Below are 22576 nucleotides of genomic sequence, written 5' to 3' on the forward strand. Positions count from 1 at the left end.
TACTCAGAATTAGATCTCAAAGTATTTATGATCTGCAGATTTTAAAGACTTCTAATAGCTATCTGAATTCTCAGTACAGATGGCCATGAAAAAATAAGAAATTGTAGCATAAAAATGTATTTAATGAAAGGGCAGTCATTTCCAATAGTGGTGCTCTCAGAGGATGGATAGAAAAGCTTGACATTTGGCTTAGATCAAGTAACTGAATCTTACCCTGACACTTTCATTAGAAAATAAAAGCATTTGATGTTTTCCTTGAGACTCAATTCCAGCTGAAATAGCTTCCACAACAACTACCACTACCACCATCACCACAGCTTTTCTAGTAACAGATATGTATCAAGCACAGTCTGTGTAAGTACTATGTTTCCATGTTGGTATAAACAGCATGGATTTTAAAACTGGGTAGATAAAAATAATAAAGAATTATGATGGGCTAGGAACTATACCCATATTAATATATACAGACTTCTCACCAAAACTATGAAATAAAGAAATTAATGCAAATAGTTATACACCTTGTTCTTATTGTATGATAGAAAAATAGAGAAGTTAAATAACATTCCCTAAATCATAGGTGATGTCAAGGTAATGGTAGAATTGTGATTTGGACCCAAAGATTCCATTTTAAAAATCCAGGCACCTAGCAATTGAACTAGGTTCCCCTAAGGTATCTGTATATTCAAGTGTAATAAAGAAAACTGTGAACTATTAACTTTCCCTTTCCTCTCCTCTCCTCACCTCTCCACTGCTCTCTACCTTTCCTTTTAGGAAATATGGTGAGTCTTTTCCACCCATCTTTACTGAGTATAATTGACAAATTTAAAATTATATGTATATATATATAGGGTCTACAATGCAATTTTTATATTCGTATGCATTATGAAATGATTACCACAATGAGCTAACTAACAAATGCATAACTGTTCACCATGCTGTACATTAGCTCTCCTGAGTGTACTCATCCTGAATAAATGAAACTTTTCATCATGTAACCAACATCTCCCTGTTTCCCACATATTCCAGCAAACTGGCAGCCACCATTCTACTCCCTGTTTCTTTAAGATCAACTTTTTAAAATTCCGGATATAAGTGAGATTATGCAGTATTTGTCTTTTCATGCCTGGCTTATTTCACTTAGCTTTGTATCCTCCAATTTCATCCATGTCATCATAATTGACAGGATTTCCTTTTCTAAAAAAATATGAAATAATATTTTGTAGTGTGAGTATATGTACCACATTTTTGTTATTCATTCATTCAAATGTCACTTAGATTATTTCCATATCTTAACTATTGTAGATAATGTTACAATGAATATGGAAGTGTAGATACCTCCTGAACATACTAATTTCTGTTCTTTTGCATATATACCCAGAAGTGGGATTGTTAGATCATATGGTGTTTTATTTTTAATTTTTTGAAGAACATCCATACTATTTTCCATAGTGGCTACATCAATTTCCTTTACCAACCACACTGTGTAAGAATTAAACAATGAGACTTGGAGAGGGAAGACATTCTAGAGTGAGGAAGCAGTATTAATTAGGGTCCAGAAGTATGCAATACAAAAACATGTTAAGAGACTATACACAATTAAGATTGAACAGGGGGCAATAAACAATCAAGAAATACTTTACAAATTCCATTTATAACAGCATCCAAAAGAATAAAATAGTCATAAATACATTTAGGAAAATAATTACAAAACTTTTATACTCTGAAATTTATACAGCATTGATTAAAGAAAATCAATAAGATCTAAATAATTGGAGGAAACATACCATGTTCATGGATTGAAAGACTTCACATTGTTAAGATGGCAATATTTACCAACCTGATACATAGATCCAATGCAATTCCCATCAGAATCCCACTAAATTTCTTTATAGAAATTGACAAGTTGATTCTAAATTTCACCTGAAATTGCAAGAGGTTTGGAAGAGCCAACATAATCTTTTAAAAGAACAAAACAGAACTCTCACTTCTCAAGTTTCAAACTTTACTACAAAGTAACAGTAAACATGACAGTCTGGTCCTGGCTTAAGAACAGACATATAGAATTGAGCACAAAAAAAAAAAAAAATCCTTACGTTTATGGCCAACTGATTTTCAAAAATAGTGCCAGGATTTTTGGCAATGATTCAATGAAGAACGAATATTTTTTCCATCAAGTAGTATAAGCAGTGTTAAGACTACTAGCTAGCCACTTGTGAAAATTTAAAATTAAAGAAAGTAAAGTTGCTTTACACCATATAAATTAACTCAAAATGTTTCAAAGAACTAAATCTAAGAGCTAAAGCTGCCTATATGTGTAATAAGAATTGTAATGTATCCCACTGTCATAAATAAATAAATAGAGCTAAAACTGAAACTTTAAGACAGGGCTAGAAGTATAGCTTAGTGGTAGTGTACTTTCTAGCATGTGTAAGGCCCTGGGTTCAACCCACAGGATGATAAAGAATAAATAAACAAATAAAAATTTTAGACAGAAACATAAAGGTGAATCTTCATGACCTTGGATTTAATGAAGGGCTCCCTAGATATTATACCAAAATCAAAAGCAAAAAAAAAAATATGCAAATTGAATGTCATCAAAATTTTAAACTTTTGTGTTTTAAATTGTATTATCAAGAAAGTAAAAAGCTAACACAGACAATGGGAGAAAGTACAGGGAGTTAAAAATACATTTAGTTCACAGGCAAATTTGCAAATATGGAACTCACAAATAATGAGAATTAATTATATTTGAAAATCATATGTCTGATGTATACAAAGAATACTTAGAACTCAACAATACAAAGATAAATAATTGAATTTTAAAATAAGCAAAGGATTTTAAAGAACATTTCTCCAAAGAAGATATTTGAATGGCCAATAAGCAAATGAAAATATGCTCAACATCATTAGCCATCATGGAAATGAAAACCACAATGAGATACCACTTCACTCTTCTAGAAAGCTAGAATCAAAAATTCAGATAATAAGTATTGTCAAGAATGTGGCAAATTAGCAGCCTCATACAGTGTTGGGAACATAAAATAGTATGGCCACTTTGGAAAAAAGTATTTCATATACTCAAACAATTACACAGAGTTAAAATATTACCCAACAATTCTACTCCTATGTATATGGCCAAGATAACTAAACCCATATGTTCACATAGAAACTTGAACGTGAATTTTTATAGCAACATTATTCAGAATAGTTAGAGTGTAAAAACAACCAAATGTCCATCAAATGATAAATGGATTCACAAAATTCAGCTGTCCTTACAATGGAATATTATTTGGCCATATAAAACACTGATACATGCTACAACATGGATAAACTTTGAAAACATTGGGATGATTCAAAGAAACCAGTCATAAAATACCAAATATTATGGGATTTTACTTATATGAAATTCCAGAACAGAAAGATCTATAGAGATAGAAAGTAGACTAGTGGTTGCTTAGGCCTAGGGAAGAAAAAAGAGAATGATAGCTAAAGAAAACAGGATTTTGAGATGATGAAAATATTCTCAAACTGGTAACTAAAAACCACTGTATTGTATACTATAAATGAATTACATAGTATGGAGTTATATTTCAATAAAACTAATTTTTAAAAACTTTAATGAATGGAGCATTAAATTTAGTAGTGGTCACTCAAGAAAATGTCTTCAAATCAAAAACAGACTTATTATGAGACAAGAAAAAGCAAAAGACAAGCAAAAATCATATTACTAACCAAATCAAGTAGCTTCATTCATCTTTTCTCTTGCTAACTCATATAAATAGAAATTTTCTGTGTATAGTAACACTTGCATAAGAGATATCAAAATCTACTGTCCTATTTCATCACAACTGTTCCTAAAGAATTGAAGCTGATATATAACCATAAACTCTGAATGACCCTGGGATGCCAAAACCTTCTAGACTAATTAAAGACCATTTTCTAATGAATAATGGAAATTTTTTAATCAAACACATACAGACCAAAAAAGTGATTCTATCCTATCCAAAATGCTAGTTTAATTATTACAACCATCATTATACCCCTTTAATAACACATTCCCCTCTGTGTCCCCTCGATGAATTTCTTCACTGGTGCATGTTCCCTGCCTGACAATCAGACAAAGAATCAGCTTTGTTTCTTTAAGTTTGTTTGGTCTTTGTTGTATTCCTTGATACCCCTTAACCATGGTATTGGTTCCCCACTTCTCTCACTTCTTATCACAGTTTGCCTCTCTTTTTACAACTTCATTATTTCCTTCTCTCCTACCTAAACCCCAATCCTGCATTTCCCAGGAAGACGGGATTTCCAGATGGCTACCAATATAAACCATAGTTCTCTTTCTTCCAACTTTTAGGAGTCTGCTTTCACCATCTTCACCTATATAACGCTATTCACTTCCATCCCCATGTCTAGAATATCCTCCTACCTCTTTTCTCTATCTTTACCTGTTGAAATCCACTATGTCCCTTGAGGCCCACTTCAAACTGCCTGACAAATCTTGCCTCACAAAGAAGCCTTTCCAGATGGCCTCCAAAGAAAGTGATCCATTGATTATCTGAATCATTGTTAATAATTTCCTCACATTGTTTGTCACTTTTCATCTGAGGTTTTAGATACTAAATTATTCTATTAATTTTTCTATAAGACAAAAAGCTCTTTGATAGTCAGTGCATTTACTCTCAAAGTGCACTGTATGTAGTTATTCCAGAGGAAACATGAGTTAAGTATGGTTTTGGGGTGCTTCTACTTTTTGCAAGTTTATTAGCTATTTCTTGCACTATAAAAAAAAAAACAAAAAAAGTTTACCTATATATTACTGCAATAAAGGCATATTTCAATTCTGAAAGGTATTTTTATTAGCTCTATTTTATATATAAAAGTTAGGGGCCTGATGATGTCAACAGTGGTAACTACCTGATCCAATTTGCAAATGCCACTCACTGCTTTGGTATCATCAAGGAAAAAAAAATTAAATGCTCTACTGGATTCCTTGCTAAAGTAGTAGGGAAAGGATCATGTTTAGTAGTTCTTCACTATGCTACAACTAGATCATCTTATAGTTTTTAGAATCTTAAAATTCCATATCTATAAACAAGCTACCTAGTAATATCCTGCACTTGGTTGAGACAAGCTCACTTTTCCTCAAGTGAACTGTTAGAGTTTCATAATTCTAGTAGCTTTTCTGATCACAAGATACCAGACTCCATCTCAATGAAACACGAGGCTAAGAACATATGCAGAGGAAATGAGAGGCAACCTCCCAAAACAAATACCTCTATTTCAGTGGCAGAAATCATTGTGTCAGGCTAATATCCTCTTGAGAATACCCCATCTCATAATTATGCAAAGAAACAAACAAGGAAGACATTGCAATACAAAATAAAAGAGCAGGTTTTCCACTAATTTATAAAATCCTCTTCAAAATGTGAAATTTTCAGCAGAGAACATACACTGTCTCATTTCCATGAATCCAGCTGCAACTCACGAAATCAACAAACTCAAAGGTTCTTAACCTAGATAGGCCTTTACCTTCTTATATATTATTCAACAACTCTTAAGGAAGGCATGTCCTATACATGGGGTCCTGGCAAGAAAAACCCCCTTCCTATTTAAGAACCCTGTTCTCCTCAGTTAGATTTTAAATCTCTTGTGGTCAAAGAACACAGTTAGCAAATCTCCTATATCCTTCTTTAACACCTCACTGACTTGTTATATACAGATTGCCTAGTCAATGTTCCCTGCCTTGAATTAAGTTAATCCAAAGAGGTAAGTTGCTACAGAAGATAATTCCATACTTAGTATAGAAATAATAATGTGTTTACCATGAAGTCAGGTCCAAATAGTGCTCTGTATTAGAAAGGGAAGATTTGATTTTTGTCCTGGGTCCCTTCAATAATTCCTATATTACAGGTAGCAAATCAGTGGTAAATCCTTTCTTGCATATGGAAAACAGAAATACATGACTTCAAAAAAGTCATAGAGAGTAAGATTTATCAGATCATTAGGAGATTAGTATATTTGACTACTCATTTAATTTTGTGTGTGTGTGACAAAAGGATTCTAAATAAAAAATATTTATATATATTAAAAGAAAGAAATTTTTAACTATTCCTTCTTATATATTATTATCATCATCATCATTATTATTATTATTATTATTTACTAAACGATAAAAGCCCTAATGTTTTAAGCCAAACACTTCTTTGGCTCTCAAATATTTTCAGAAATAACTTTTCCTTGTTAATTTCCAAATCTTGGCTGCATTTCCTGTTAATTTCAAGCATATGTCAAATATGAAATATGTTATTTTTCCAAACCTAATTTTGGCAAGAGGAGATTTTGGAGTTGGCACAGGGGGATTTGGGGACAAACAAACAGGACAGCTTGAAGCTGCCACAACTCAATGACAATTTTATCTTTTTCATCTATCTCCAGGTCCATAAAGGCAAGGGCAACAACAAAGGATGAGCAGGCTCTTACAAAAATTTCCATGTCAGGAAGAACGCACCCTGTTTTAAATCTTATCCTGAAACTTTATTTCCAAAAAGAATCTCTAACAACGCTAATAATTTTTGTAGGATACAGGATATGAAGTAAAGTTAAGACCCTGATAACTAGAGTTAATATAACGCTATAATATTATCACCCCAGTTCTCTGAGACTAACAGTCAAAACAAATGAACTGATAAAGCAATGTAAAATGTCTTTCTTCACCTTCATAAGATATTCTATAATGACAGCACTTGAAAAATACCAGAAATTTCCAATTGTATAAAATCTGCTTTTTTCAATTCTGTTTCTCTAAAGCTGATTTTGTGAAAAACTAGTAAGTACTCATTATATAAAAAGAATATGATTTCATGACAGCTACCTCGATCAGCAATTGAGGACCATGACACACCCTGAGGCACAAATGTTTTTCCCACTTACTAAAAACATTCAAACTCATACACTGTGTGGGTAAGTAGAAAAAACAACTAGTGCAATAAAAAGAAGCCTGGTATAATAAATGCCCCTTCCTAAGAATGGACTGACTGGGAAAATGAAGGTAAGTATTCACCCCTCCCTATATATTCAACCTTTGAAGGTTACTTTGTAGACCTTCTATCAAGGTATGGAGCCTATTTCATCAACCCTATGACTTGCTTGGCCAACAAAATAAATGTAAAGGAAGTAACATTTTACCAGTTCCAAGTTTAGGCCTCAAGAGTTGTGATACATTTTCTGAGTTCATTGGCTCACTCTCCCATGCTTTCACCCTGCCTTCACCACAAGAACATGCCTGGGCTGGGTTGCTGGAGGATGAGACACATGGACACAGGAAAGTCCATACAGTGTCCCAGGCAAGGCCCCAGACATAAGAAAAAGCACAGCCAAGATGGGCACAGCCAAGATGGGCATTCACCTAGCCAATTCACAGCTGACCATGAGCACATGAGCCTCATTGAGATCAATTCAGTCAGAAGAAACCACTCATTGAGTTTTAGATTCAATTGCTTTAAGCTTCTGATTACTGTTAAGATTTTAAGTTGTTGTTTGTTTTAATATAGCAATAGTTAACTGATACCTCTAGGATAGGTTTTATATAAAACAATATTTTGAAGAACTCTATGTAAGTTACTACTAATAAATATACGCAATTTTTTAAAAGTATTAAAATAAAAATCTACAAATGTTTCATTGCTGTATAAAGATATTCACATTTAATCTATCTGAATTAAATATTAAATTTAGGCCCAAATGTAAAAACTGGCTCAGTTACAGATCAGCAGATGGCATCTACTCAAGCACCAAGAGAAACTTGATTCACAGATTTGAAAATGCTTAAAAACTCAAACAATAAAATCATTTTTGTATGTCACTGATTTTTAAATGAAGACATTATTTTAGCAATTTAATTGTTCAATTGGATTTTTAAAAATTTGCCTTCATTTAGACTTAGTTTTAAATTTTCCTTAAGATTAGCTTAGTCTGGGAGATTCTAGTTTTAAATGACATCTGGCTGGCTGCTGCTCCCTTCTCTTAAAATACCTTTAAGAACCCAGAAACAGAGATTAGAAACAGCAATGCTAAAAGCTGATTGTTGTCTAAATCTGAAAGGAATTTCCTTAAACTATTAAAAAAAAATGAAGATAAATAGAGCAAATAGTCAATAATTGATCAATGCATCACTCTGAAAATGAGGACACCCTTCCTGAAGGTTAGAGTTTTCTTTCTCACCCACTCTCTGTCCCTTTGGCTTAGAGAAATATGCTTACATCCAATCCAAAAAATAACAAATAATAATAATAAAGGATGATTAGTTATTCTTCAACCACATGGAAAGTGATATGAGACAACCATAATATTTCATAATTCTCTTCCTCTGACTCCACACTCTTTTTATACTCATCAATTCCCAAAAGTGGATTGAGGAGGCAAAATGTAGGTAATGATTAGAAGTCATATATTACATCCTGCCTGAGTGGTATGATTCCATAATTTTATAGTGTACGGAGAAGAGACTAAAGATTCCTTTAAGAATTTATCTTAGAAGATTAAAGTATAACTCCATTAACACTGACAAAGAATCAGACTTGAAGCTAAGAGATAATAACATTGTGCATTCACTAGAAGAACCAACTTATTTAATGCCTACTATTGGCACAGAATCGCAGGATATAGATGTTAGATACTAGAATTTATGCTGGAAACTAAATACATCTACCCACATTTCAGCAAGAAATGGGTTCAATCATTGCCCAGATAGAAAATAAAAGAGTTTATCTTCACATATACCATGTTAGCAAAATACTAGGTGAAGGACGGCTATTATTTTTCAAGAGGGCACACACAAAATATTATGAAGCCAGTCAAGTTCCACTTCTGAGAACAGAAAAAAACAGTAAATATATGTACTTTTCTTATTCTTTCTGCTAAGAACTATTTTAAAACCTTGGATGTTTTTCATTAAGCAAATATAAGAAAACTCTGAAAGAGAAAAGCAAGCAAGCAAATGACCTCAGGACCCAATGGGGGTGGTGAGTTCTCTTAGTTTTCTTATTACCTGATATATCCCAAATTTGAAGCTAAAAACAAGTAAATGATGAAGGATACCAACACTTTAAAAAGAAATGGCATAAACCTATTCTCTATAGCTAGAGGACTAGTAAAGGGTAACCTTGCCAGACAGAAAACTTTTAGACAGTAATAGCTTTCCTGAAGTCACAATATGTAAAGATGTAGAAATAACTCATTATTTCTTGAAAAAAAAAAGAAAGAAAAAGGAAACTCAGTACATGCCAACATCAAGATGAAAAACAGGTCAGAGGATTATTTAACAACAACAAAAAAAAGTTTAACTCCAACAATGTAAAATGCTCCAACAAGTAATTACAAATGCACTTAAATGAAAAAAACTGAGTATTCAGCAAAGAAGTAGAAAAACAGAGAAATGACACTTTTAGTGAAAAAAACAATTCCAAGGCAGTTAATTCCTCATTAGAAACCACGAGGAGCAGAAGGAAGCAGCACAATATTTTTTAGATGTTGAAATAAAATAGTTCTGAAACAAGAATCCTATATTCACTGAAAATATCCTTTAGGAATGAAGCAAAAATCAATACATTATCAGATGAAAGAAAGCCAAGAGAATTTGTTACCAGAAGACCCATCCTTTTTTAAATGGCTAAAGGAACATCTCAGAATGATATAAAAAAATATACATAAGAATCATGTTAACATCAGGAGAGAAGACAGAAGACAGTAAGCAAATATATAAAGACAACTGACTTTCATCCTCCTCTCGAGTCTTCTAAACTATAATAGCTGAAATGAAATTTGTAACATTCTCTGATGCAGCAAGAATATAAAATAGTATCTAATACAGTTGTCAGGTGCCAGAAATTAATTGCTCTTCATATATTAACTCATTTACTACATAAAACAACTCAATGAGACTCTTGAAATGGCTTATCCCCCAGCTCCATTTCTCATCACTGGGAATATATTAAGTAGGAAATTATAATCTGTGCCTGAACATCACAAAATCTTTTTTATGATGTTGCTTTCTTCTCCACCTGTATTTTTCCTATTGCGAAACTTACTTAAAAAGCTGGATGAAACTCATTGTGTCTTTTGAGTTTGACATTGCTCTAAACCCAAGGCTATGACTATAGAACAGACAACTGGAAGGTAACAAAAACGAAGATCAGAAAAAAAAAATCCTAGCAAAAAACAAAAATGTGCATCAATATTTAGTGATGCCAAAGGTGAAGTGAGATAAACATTTTCTAAGTTTTCTTTTGCAGAAATCTAATATAATTCACTCCTTATGGAAAAAAACTCATATTTATTTAAAAGTACCTTTAATATGCCATTCATTTCTTTCCTAAGAATGCATCTTATGAAATAATTAAGGTGTAGACAAGTGTTTACAGACAAACTACTCACTGCTGTAATAACATTTCAAAAGTAAATATATATGACTTACTATGGCCATTAAAAACGACAATGCTTCTAAAGAATGTTAACTGCTTAAGATTCAAGATAAAAAAAAAAAAAACTAAAGGAAAAAAATAAAACCCAAAATCTATATGCAGAGTGTGATATCTGTGTTGCATCTACACATACCATACTCAAACATAAGCTGGAGAGAAATGCACAGAAATATTAAATGCATTTTTTCAGAGGGGCAGGATTATGGCTACTTTTGTTTTCTTTTTATGCTGCTAAAACTTAATCTCCTCAAGAACACACAATACATCTGTGTTATTCATTGCTATATTTTGAGTATGTCTCCAATATAATGAATGCTAAATAAATATGTGAAAGAACATTTTTCTCTATTTCCTAAAATGAATATCTATTTCTTTCTAATAGGACAACTTCAATCATTACTAAAAAGTATGTGCTGTGTGTATGTGCGCGCGTGTGCATGTATTTAATTTAAGAAAATTATATTCATGGGGTTTTAAAATATTTAAATTCATATATATATGGGAATTTATATATCATATAGTTCTAAAAAAAAGATTTTTCTCCAAAACCCAAGCTTCAGCACCCAGAACATCAAATCTTTTTGGTTGTTTCCTTTAATCAACATAAAATACTTTGGAACTATGTCTATTTCCAAAATCTTTCTGACTTTATGTTTTCCCCATTACTCTCAATTTGCACACCAAAAAGTAAAGTTAGATTAATAGGTAGACAGATAATGTAACTAAGGGGAATAACTTCAACACTCATTAATGAAATACTTTGATAGAGCTCATGGGGCTTTTTGTTTTATAAATAAACATTAAACCATATTTGAAATGAAATTCTATAAAAGTGATTATCAGAATTACATGAAAAGTATGAAATTCTCAATCAAAATTTCATCCAGTCATACAGACAGAAGAAACCTGGGACCTAAAGAATAATTGATGACAAAAACTCTTTGGCGATTGCAATTTGTGGAGGTTGGACTAGTTTAAGCAAAAAGAAAATTTAATGATTCCTGCATTAGGAAACCATGGATACCCACAGCTTCTACCACAATGAGAACAAGGCTCAAACATTATTATCTGAAACAGTTAAAAGTGATATCAGCAAGATGTCTGACTAGCAATGTCTGACACAGCTGTCAATACACATGCAGAGAGAGAGAGAAGGAAAGGAAAAGAAAGGATGAAAGGAGGGAAAGGAAGGGAAGGGAGGGGAAGGGAAAGGAAGAGGAGCGGGAAGGAAAGAAACAGCTGCTCCACTAGAGTGTTTGAGGAAGAGCACCACAGTGCAGTAAGGATGCAGCAGGGATATCCCAAAGCATAGAAACAAATGATGGCCTTATGAAGAATGGAATTAAGCACACAGCATCCAACATCCCATCTCTTTAGAGATCAGCCTGAAACACTGAAGAGGGACTCTGCTTGTTAGGGAAATGGTAAGCAGGAGGCCCCCAGAAGTTGACATTAATCCCACAGAAATCTTAAGTGTTTTCTGCTAGAGAATTCTGCAGTCCTCAGGCCCTAAGCCTCGTTTGGTGTGCTGATAGGAAATCTATAATACTGTTTTACCCCAGAGAAAGAGCTTAGCCCATGTTATGCCCTCTCCCATTCAAGCACCATATTGAGATCTACCTACAGTAGCAGATGTAGCTGCCCCCAGCAACTTGGTCAACGTAGCCCTATGAACTAGCCAGGTGGCCCTGCCTGCCTTCCCACAGTCCCAAGAATCACCTGGGAAACCACCCTGAGAAGCTTGGCCTGCTGTGGCTCCTGGGAAACAGGTAGTCCCCTCTACCCACCCTTGGCTTGGTAAAACAAACAACCCACCCTGAAACACTGGGTCCATCAAGGACCCAGAGAAACAGAAAAGTAGCCCTATTCACCCATGCTACATCCTGAAAAGTAACCAGTAGCCCTGCCCCCCAACCCCAAACCCTACCCATCCATCTTTGGATGCTAGAAAGCAGCCAGGCAGCCTGTTCTGAGTGAATCAGCCCACCAAGGCCCCTGGGATGCAGACAGACAGCCCTATTCACATATACCTGGCCCTGGGAAGAAGCTGAGAAACTCACCTTGAGCAGTTGAGGCCTCTAAGATTTCTAGGAAACAGTTGGGAACCCTGGCCCACTCTCCTGTGGCCCTGAGAAGCAAGCCGACAACCTGTCCTAAGGTCTGCCAGCCAAGACCCAAGAAAACAGGTTGCCCTGCCCAATCCCTCTTGTAACCTTAGGAAGCAACTGAGCAGCCCAGCCTGTGTAGTTTGGACCACAGAGGCACCTAAGCAGCCCTCAAACAGTAATAGGCATATAATCCTTACTACCAGGCACAATATATCAAGCCTACCTGGGTACATTAGAGTGGTCTCACCCACAGACAACCCTCAGAAATTTGACAGTTTCCCCACATCTACTACTGTGCCAGCAGCATCTCATCTGCACGGGTTCTTCCCCACATGAACTATGGAAGCAGACAGGTGCCCCACACCTGCAGCCATACACATCATATCAAAAGACACCAGCAAACCCATCCCAGCAGCTGGAGCAATCTCACAAATCCATGCAGCCTAGGCCATTGAGACACCTGCAGAAATTGCCAACAGTGATTATAGCAGAAACAGCTACACAGACATATAACTACTGTACCCAAATGGAACCAAAGCCAATGTACCTATCCAGTCAATATCCTTGCACAGATCTCCAGGGCAAGTCTTTTACTTGTGTGTAGATAGGGCTGTCTGTCTGCATCCCAGGGGCCTTCGTGGGCTGATTCACTGAGAAAAGGCTGCCTGGCTACTTTCCAGCAACCAAAGATGGATGGGTAGGGTTTAGGGTTGGTGGGCAGGGCTATTGATTACTTTTCAGGACCTAGCATGGGTGAATAGAAACCACCCTTTAAAATTGGTTTAGGCAACTCATCTACCATATCAGTTATTACAAATATCAACATAGAGACACAAGAAACATGAAAAACAAGGTAACATGCCACATTCAAAAGAGCATAGTCTAGCAACAGACCCAAAAGAAAAGAAAAATGACAAATTTCCTGGAAGAGAATTCAAAATAATGATTTTAAGGAAACTCAAAAAGGTGGAAGAGAATACAAATACACAATTCAATGAAATTAAGAAAACAATCCTGCTACCTTTCCTAATACAACAGTCACTAATATGGCATTATGTAAAAATGTGAATATGTAACAGATGTGATTCTGCAATCTGTATTTGGGGTGAAAATGGGAGTTCAAAACACAATTTGAGTCAAATGTATGAAAGATGATATATCATGAGCTATGTAATGCTTTAAATAATCAATTAAAAAAAAAGAAAACAATCCATAATCTGCATGAAAAATTCAGCAGAGATAAAGATTATAAATAAACAAGAACTAAAGAGAAATCCTAAAATAAAAGAATTCAATAAATGAAATAGAAGTGGATGACCTATTATAAGGTAGCCAGACAGAAGTGCTCAACACTCACCTTCTTTACAAATAACAACAAATGAATAGCTGAATTTCAAGGTGAGCTGTTTAGGGAGAGCACCAGAATAGCAGGTGAAACCCTAATAGGATATAGATACTTGGAATGTCAGCATGGAGAAAGAAACAAAGCACAGGGCAGCTGCAACCCCAGCTCCCTGGTCAAGGAAATTACCAGTTGTGAGGGAAAGGGTAAACAGGAGAGTCCCAGCAGAACTCATCCCCTTGAATGCTGACAATCCAAGCTCCAGGAGAGTTCCACAGTCATTATAAGAGCCCATAGGATCCCCTAGAGCCCAATGAGGGAAGGAGTTGAGTCTTCACAGAAGTTTTGCTTCAGAGAAGGAACTCACATTGTCTCCTTAAAAACTGTCAGAAATGTGAATTTGGTGTCAACATACCTTATATACAAACAGAGATATGATAAATTGTGGTATAAAGGTGTATTAAGAATTGTAATACAAAAAAAAGAGAGCTCATGTATAATGGCATAATTTGGTGTGAACATACTTTATATACAGAGTTACGAAAAATTGTGCTGTGAATGGATAATTATGAATATAATGCACTCCACTATTGTAATATATGTAAGAAATTTTAAAAAAAGAAAATAAACTGCTATAGGACAGTGCAATCTTAAGAACAGAGCTACTATTAAGAGTCCACAATGCCCTAAGAAACAGACAACAGACAACTCTACATATCTCCATCACTGGGGCTCCACAAATATTCTCCCACACTCAAACAAAAGTTTGTAACTTTGTGAACCTAACTATAGCTGGCTGTGCAAATGTGACCCCATCCATGCAGTGCCCTGAACTATAGGGGTCAGGTGGTCCAGCACAGAAATAGGTGCCTCTTTCAAGACCTGAGCAACCAAGGCCCACTGCCCCCCACCTGCAAGTGCATACTCTACTGTCTGCTGCTGCTCACCACTACAGGGCCTGAAGATACAAACTCTTGAGATCACTCCCCTTCCCCTACCCCAGCCATCTCCATCACTACCACTGCCACCACTATCAGCACACATTGCTCCAGGACCTGAGGACTTTCATCAGGCCTCCAAACAGAAATGACCTCTATTGTCTATTAAGTCAGAAATGACCAATCCAATTTTTGTTCTTTGCTTCTGCTTTGTTTCAGCCATTCTATAAATTCAACCTCTTCTGCTCAGCTTGTTAGAACACTTACTCTACTTAATGCAATAAAGTGTTGCCAATTCTAGAATCAAAAAAAAAAAAAAAAAGTTAAAATCTTCAAACTAAATTGTTATAATTTTGTCCTTTGACACTAACATACCAGATTATTCCTGTGATTTGCTGAGAAACTATTATATTAAATGAGGGACATTAGTAGTTATGTGACAATTTTTTTTGCTTTTCCCCTACAAAGAAATATTACACAATGAAGTAAAATATATAAACTTCCATTACTTGCATGACTATTGTGTCAAAATAAAAGTTATTGTCTTTATTACCCCATGAACATTAGAAGCACTTTACCACATTAAAAAAGCATAAAATGCTAAATATATATCTAGGAATATATCTTATGACAAGGGTTATAATTTATAACTAAGAGAAAAAGATATATGGCTATAAATTTGTATATTTAGCAATATTAATAGTAGAAATAAGCAATGAAACCCTTCCAACTAGAATATTGAAACCAACACAGTATGACAGAATTATGAAAACCATTTTCTGAATACACAAACTCACAGTTACTTGGGAATAAATTTCTTAGGCCATATAAAATAAATTTTATTCTGTTACATTAAGAAGCATATGATTTAAACAGTCACTTTAAGCCTGAAAGTGTTCATAGAATTTCTAATTTCTGACAAAAGAATAGTCTAGGCCCTGAGAGAAGCTTCCTCATTAAAAATAAGCATCCTCCTTTTTCCCACTGAAAATGTCAAAGGGCTATGCTGATATAATTTTCCACCTAGTCTGAGCATCGTAGTACTTCAAAGGACATGCTTCAAAGCCAGACTTTCAGCCTGGACATCTTCAAGCCATCTTTGACTCCTCCACCCCCTCAAGCTCTCACATTCAATCAGTTATTAAGTCTCCTGGATGTTTCCATAATCTCTCTCACACATTTGTTTTTTTATTTCCATTTGCTTTGCCACCAGCACAGTCCAAGTCATCACCTCTGGCTAAAATTCCATTTTCTCCACCAGTTTTTTTCTTCTTCAGACTAGCCATAAATCCTTATGCATTTATCTCCCTAAAATGCCACTCACATCCTAACACACCCTCACCTCGGAATCCATAATCCATAATCAATCCTTTGTTGATGTCCAGTCTTTACATAAAGAAATTCTGAATTAATTCATCTGGGATGGAGCCCAATCATTATTTTTTCTTTCAAAACTTCTCAAATGCTTCTAACATACAATGGACAGAAACAACTGCTACTCTCTTCTAATGATAGTACTTGAGCTACTAGAACTACTTTGTCACTGCCCCTTCAGAGAAAACAGGAAAGGTCTGGAAGTTTACATTCCCTAGGAGCGCACTTAGTTAATGCCTGTCTTGAACACAGGAGCATGATCATCTGGCTCCCTTACCTTGGTCTGGACATACTCAGGTGTATTTCACTTGAGAAGTTCCTGGCAGGATCAGTTTGACACTGAGACTTCACCTATGCTTTGTTTCTTCCCCTTCTCTTTACTCTCTCACTCATTTCATCTGAGAACTCTTCCTTCAGAATTCATTTGCTTACAAATCCTCAGCACAAGATCTGCTTATGGGAAAAAAAAAAAAAAAAAAAAAAACAATACCCGTATCAAAATGGTTCAAAAAATAGCTACATCATGTTTTCTGCAATTATTCATCACCCGCCAGGGGAACTAGTTTTTTCATCCACTTATTAATCCACACCACTATTCTTGCTCTTTGCCCCCACCTAAGATGCCTCTTCTCTACCACTGTGACTACCAATACTTTCTACCTTTCAAAAACAAATTCTACATATCCCACCCATGCCCAGCCCAAGGCCTTACCTACAATAGGTACTCAATATGACTTGGGCTAGTGACTCATTTTCCATGAAACTTGCCCTGACAACTAGCACACATAATGTTATCCTCTCTAACTTCTATGTCCAATGTTGAATCCATGCTTATGCATTGATTCCTTCAACCAATATTTGTGTGATGTACCAGGAACTCATGTGTTTATCATGAGGAATAAGGACATTTCTGTTCCCACAGAGCTTACAGTCAAGGCATAAAATAATCATACAAATAAATGTTGATATAACAAAGAAAACTTAATAAGGAAAGTCATATAGCATTGCAAAAGAACATAATTGTAATAAATGTCCTTACCTAAGACTTCTCTAATAAATAAAAAAGAAATGATAACCTACAAATTAGAATTTTTAATTTAAAGTTTCTTCTTGACCCTCACCCCCTAAGAATTGCAAACAAATTTTGTGTAAATGGGTATTATTTTTTAATAGATTTTCTAAGTACCCATGACCTGAGTTTTACACAATATGAAGCCTATGCATAACTTGATTTATTAATTGCCTCCTACATGTGCCATGTTAATAGATTTATGTTAAAGAAATGTTAACATTTTTTTCTTTTGTATATGACAAAAATTAGCATTAAGTTAGACCTACACTCATCACTTTAAAGACATTTGTTTTCTTCCCTTTTTTCAGACTATTTCCACAGAACTCAGATTCTCAAAATCAAATAAGAAAAGTTCTTTAATTTCTGTATGGTATAAGAGCACATTTTGAGTGGTTATGAGTGAAGTAAAAAATATTATCTTGGTTTTGTGTGGATACCAAGAAAACAAGACCAGATTAGAATTTATATATTAAAACCTGTTTTCTTTGGGCTAGAGCCAGATAATTGTCACTACATTGCTTCTGAGTTCTGGTGTTTTCAGGGAGTTAAGATTTTCATTCTAGGCACTTCCTGCAACTTCTCCATTTTCTAAATCCTAAATACGCTAATAGACCCTATCAGGTAAAAGCAGAAAATATTCATTTCCTTCAGAATAAGATGAATACTGATTATTTAATCAATTACACTGATCATTTTAGAAGAAAAACAGAATGAAACACTAAAATTTCATTTCAAATGCCAATAGAAAATATTTGACTATACACATACTGAAAATGAATGTTTTATGTATATACATATAGACTAAAAATACATAACTTTTATATGTACTAGAAATAAATATGCCTTCAATATATGAATATTTATAAATGCATTTTATATTATATATAGATATATAGGTTGTTTATATTAATTGTATATATAAACTACAAATTCTAATTTATATCAATAAATATGTGAACATAAATTAATAAAATAAACAATATTATGCCAGATTCCAATATATTACTAAAGCATTGTTTAAAATGTAATAATTTCAATAACTTGTACCTGAATCTCAGGTCTTGAAATACACTGATGTGAAATAATGGTGAAAAATGTGCAAAACAAGGAAACCACAGGAAAATATTAAAACAATAAAATATAGTAATTAATTGGATCATTAAAGGACTAAAAAGCCTTAAAGTTTATTGTATGCACTTATCAAAGATCTAAAGAGAGAAAAAAACTTGTATACTTCCATATTCTTATTTTATGCCTTTCCCTAAACTTCAAGACACCTGAGTTTCAAAAACAGGTTGTTACTGAAATCTCCTGAACAAATGATACCATGTGCACATACCAATGTTTTAATAAATTGCCACTCTTGAATAGCTCAGGGACCAAACACAGAATTTTTAAAATTTGTTTATTTTTCCATAGGCTGCCAGTCTTGTATCCCTGCTTAGAACTTCTATCATGGATATGCAGATAAAGAGAAGGAAGTTGGATGCAAATAATATCATCACTAATAAGTCATGTATAAAGTTTAAATAGACTAGGTTGAAATCCAAAGTTCATTCTCAAAGAAAGATTTGATTTATGCCGCAGTCTGGCTGGGCACAGAATCAGGAGCCACTCAAGCAGGAACAAAACTTTATTTTGAAAATGCCGCCAATCCCAGTAGGCGCCCGACAAGCCAGCTGGTCCACCCACGTGGTCGCGTCTACCAGAACCCTGGCCCGGACCTCCCCCGGAATTCCCTCCTACTATCCTTCCCCAACCAATGGGAACTCTCCAGGAGTCCCATAACATGAGTCCCATAACATGAGTCCCTTAGCAGGCCAAGGTGAACAGCAGCAGTCCAATTTCCATATGAATGTAAATCTTAACATAATCATATCATCTCAATGGCTAGCTGGGGTCACCTTATGACCCAAAGTGCCATGCATCATATTATTTGCTTGTGGCTCCTAGCAGATTTATAGTTTCTTAGTGATGGTTTTCTTTTCTTGTTAGCATATGTAATTCTTGTAATTATCTCCATGACCAGCCCTCTCCTGGCCAAAGAGTTCACTGACCTTTTATATGCTCCCATAGCACTTAGCATATATTTTCTATTTTAGCACACACCACACAGTGCATTAAGACTGCATTATAGATGCCATTTAAAAATAATGATTTTTTTCCTCTTTACATTTTGCTATTGCCATTCCCATAAATATTTCTTAAAAGGAAAACCCTAAAAGATGAATAAACACAAAAAACAGAATACCAGACAGAAGAGGTTTGTGTGGTTTGTGGCTTAACACATCCTTTAGTAAAGTTACTTCAGAGAGTAATCAACATGATAAGCTTTAAGGGTAGAAGTGATAATGGATCAAGATATAAAGAGGCACAGGAGGTAGCTCAGACAGAGGCAGCAGCCAGAAAAGGGTATTAATATAAAACCAGACAGGGATTAATATGGCATATAGGCAAACATGAGACCAGTCTGATGGGTCAAAAGTTAAACAAGATTTAAACTCACTTTCTAAACCTCCATCTCCAATTGGACAGTTTGCAAGAGACAGGTGCACCAACGAAGTCGATTTATTCAATCCCTTTATTAGAGGAAAAGAGTTAAAAAAATTTATTGAGTATTTCCCCCTACAAAACAACTATGAAACGTTTGCAGGCCACACTGAAGAAGGCTTACCTTTGTTAAAATAATTAAATCCCTCTCTCTCAGAATTAGTCCATTTAACTCCAGGTTCTTCAGCATACTTGATACACTTAGACAGCCTTTAAGAGCTTTACACAACTGGAAGGTCACATCTTTGGATCTTATAGCAGGAACGCGACTTCTGCAAACTTTGTTTATGTCAGAACCTAAAGCAAAGTTATTGTAAAATTAGCAATATCAATGATACAGTTCATCATTTAAAAACATTCGTTCACTATTAAGGCGCAGACATGAACCATATCCTTAAAAAATCCTTGTAAGGAAAAACACAAGAACTCAAAGTCACCTGAGGTACAGAAACACAAACCTTATACATAGAGGTTTTTAAGATGGCAAAGAAATTGCACCTAAGGGATAGCTTCGAGAAAATACTGATACTGAACCCAGAAAGATGAAAGTAAGTTAGAGTGGATAATGTATTCTTCTAAGAGGAAGTGGAATGTGCAAAGGCAACCATGCCTGACCCCTGCAAAGCACTGTAAATGCTGCAGGTGGAATGACTACACTCTGCAGGGGTTGAGGAGAAGAGCTGCAAATTTTAAGAGGCAGAAACAAGCCTGGAAAAACGTTGTCTTTTATCTCACAAGTGATGAGAACTAGGGCTACCACACACTAGGTGAGTTCCTGGCATGTCAGAAAATATGTGTCTCACTGTGAGAGGACCAATTAGATAAAGAAAAGGATTAGAAAAAGGCACCTGCTTTCAATTAAAAAAAAAAAAAATACCCCTTCCTCATGCATAACTAGCCCCATGAAGCTTGGCAGAACACAACTCAGATTTCAGTACCTTTGACAAAATACAAGTTGTGCCACCAATTTGCAGCGGTCCTGTGAGTCACTTTAAACATTTTTTTAAGCATATGGTTTCATCTTAGAAAGATCACTTGAACTGAAGTAGGCAGAAGAATTAAGGGAAACTGAGTTCAGGGGCAGCAAAACTAGCTAGGAGCTTCTGCAATAGTACAGGCAAAATGTAATTAAGGTTGAGTAAGTGACATATAAGAGGTTAAAACCTAGACCCACTGGATTTGAGAGAGGAATAAGATTCAGCAAAGGATATCTGAAAAGAAATTGGTCCACAATACGTTTTTTCTTACACTGAGAATAAAGCATTTGGCAAAATCAAGTATACTAGTTTTGACTCTTAAGATCCCTCTCATTTTTCATTTATTTTGATTTCTGCTATTACTGTGGTTAAGTCCCTTCAGAGGTGCAGAATCATTCAACATCTGAATGAGATGCAGAGAATAAGGTGACTTCAGTCAGGGGTGTGATGAATGGTCCTTGCAGAGCAGACCATGGATGGTGCTAACCTCAGACCTTAGAAAAAGACTAGGCATATGACTAATAGTCAGGTTTGAAATAAATCCATAATCACTTCCTCTCCAAGATCTCCACACTCTCCTTCTCAGCTGGTTACTTTCTCTCAGCTTATAAACATAACTCAAGTCCATCCATTTAGAAAATGTTGAAAGCCTTTCAAATATTTTCTCCATCTTCTTTGTGGGTAACTTAGATCCTCTCCTATCTTCACATGCCTGTCTTTCCACAAGGCCCAAATCTGTATCTAGGGTTTAGATCTACCTAACAGAGACAAATCTGGAAGCTGTCTTAAAACATTAAAGATGAACTAAGATTCTCTTCCCAACCTAATCTAGTTGTCCTGTGTCTTAGGGAAAGATGCTATTCTAAATTCTAACTAGTCACCAGGCCCCATCCATTCTCATCATTCAAAATCCAGCCCTTCTCCCTATCTTAATTTGGGCTGTTAGATTACAATTCTTTCCCAACATTAATTTGTCTTCCATATAGAGGACATAGTAGGGCCCTAAATCAAAAGTCCATTTCAACGTCCTTCATTGGTTCCCCACAACCTTCAGGATAAACACTGAACATCTGATCTATTTGGCCTTCATCAGTCTCAACTCTCAGATCTTTCTCAAACGCTAAATTTCAGTTCTGTACCCCAGTTTGCCATATTCTCTATTTCCAACTCTGCACAAACTGTTTCCTTCTGTCATATGGCTGGGTTCTACACATCCTTCAAAAGGATGGCACCTCCTCTAAGAAGTCTTCCTTGAACCTCCCTCTTCAATCTTCTGTGCTCTGCAGCACCTGGGCTCACTTCTTCCACAGCACTGACCCAGATGCTTGTGCTTACTTGCTGTCTCCCCCAGTAGAAGGGGAGAACCTTTGGGGCAGAGGCACACTAAGCTCATTGTAGTGCCACCAGGACACTTTACACATGACCTGCTTTAATACTAAGAACTCACTTAGAGTTGTTTTAATACTTTTTATAATTGTAAGAATTGTAGTTCAAAAAGTAATTTGCCTCAGATCACATAGAATGTAAGCTCCAGAATTCAAACCCTAGGCCACCTCTAATATCTGTACACTTTTGTTATATGATACTACTTTTAAAAAATTTTTTTAACAAGATCTGTCTTTATTAAAAAGGTATTAAGAGTGAGATAGTAACATATATGTTGGGTGACAATTTTTTTTTTTGCTGCTTTGCATATGTCCATAATGAACATGAAAGCACCACAAATACTGATAGGGG

The 22576-nt window shown here is 35.2% G+C and overlaps 1 protein-coding gene across 1 annotated transcript in view; it reads right to left on the reverse strand.

The window, feature by feature from the left end:
* The window catches only part of LOC308641540 (centrosomal protein of 78 kDa-like), a gene marked incomplete at its 3' end in the record, with an annotated part of 69183 nt that overhangs the window by 45307 nt on the left and 1300 nt on the right, over positions 1 to 22576 (reverse strand). The window contains exons 2-3 of the mRNA XM_081280215.1: positions 19987 to 20159; positions 19819 to 19891 (exon numbers count right to left, since the gene is read on the reverse strand). Coding sequence (XP_081136341.1) covers positions 19819 to 19891; positions 19987 to 20159 — 246 coding nt within the window. The remainder of the gene's footprint in view (positions 1 to 19818; positions 19892 to 19986; positions 20160 to 22576) is intronic.

The sequence above is a fragment of the Spermophilus citellus genome, assembly GCF_964194105.1.
Source record: "Spermophilus citellus genome assembly, chromosome: 2".
NCBI classification, from domain to species: Eukaryota; Metazoa; Chordata; class Mammalia; order Rodentia; family Sciuridae; genus Spermophilus; species Spermophilus citellus.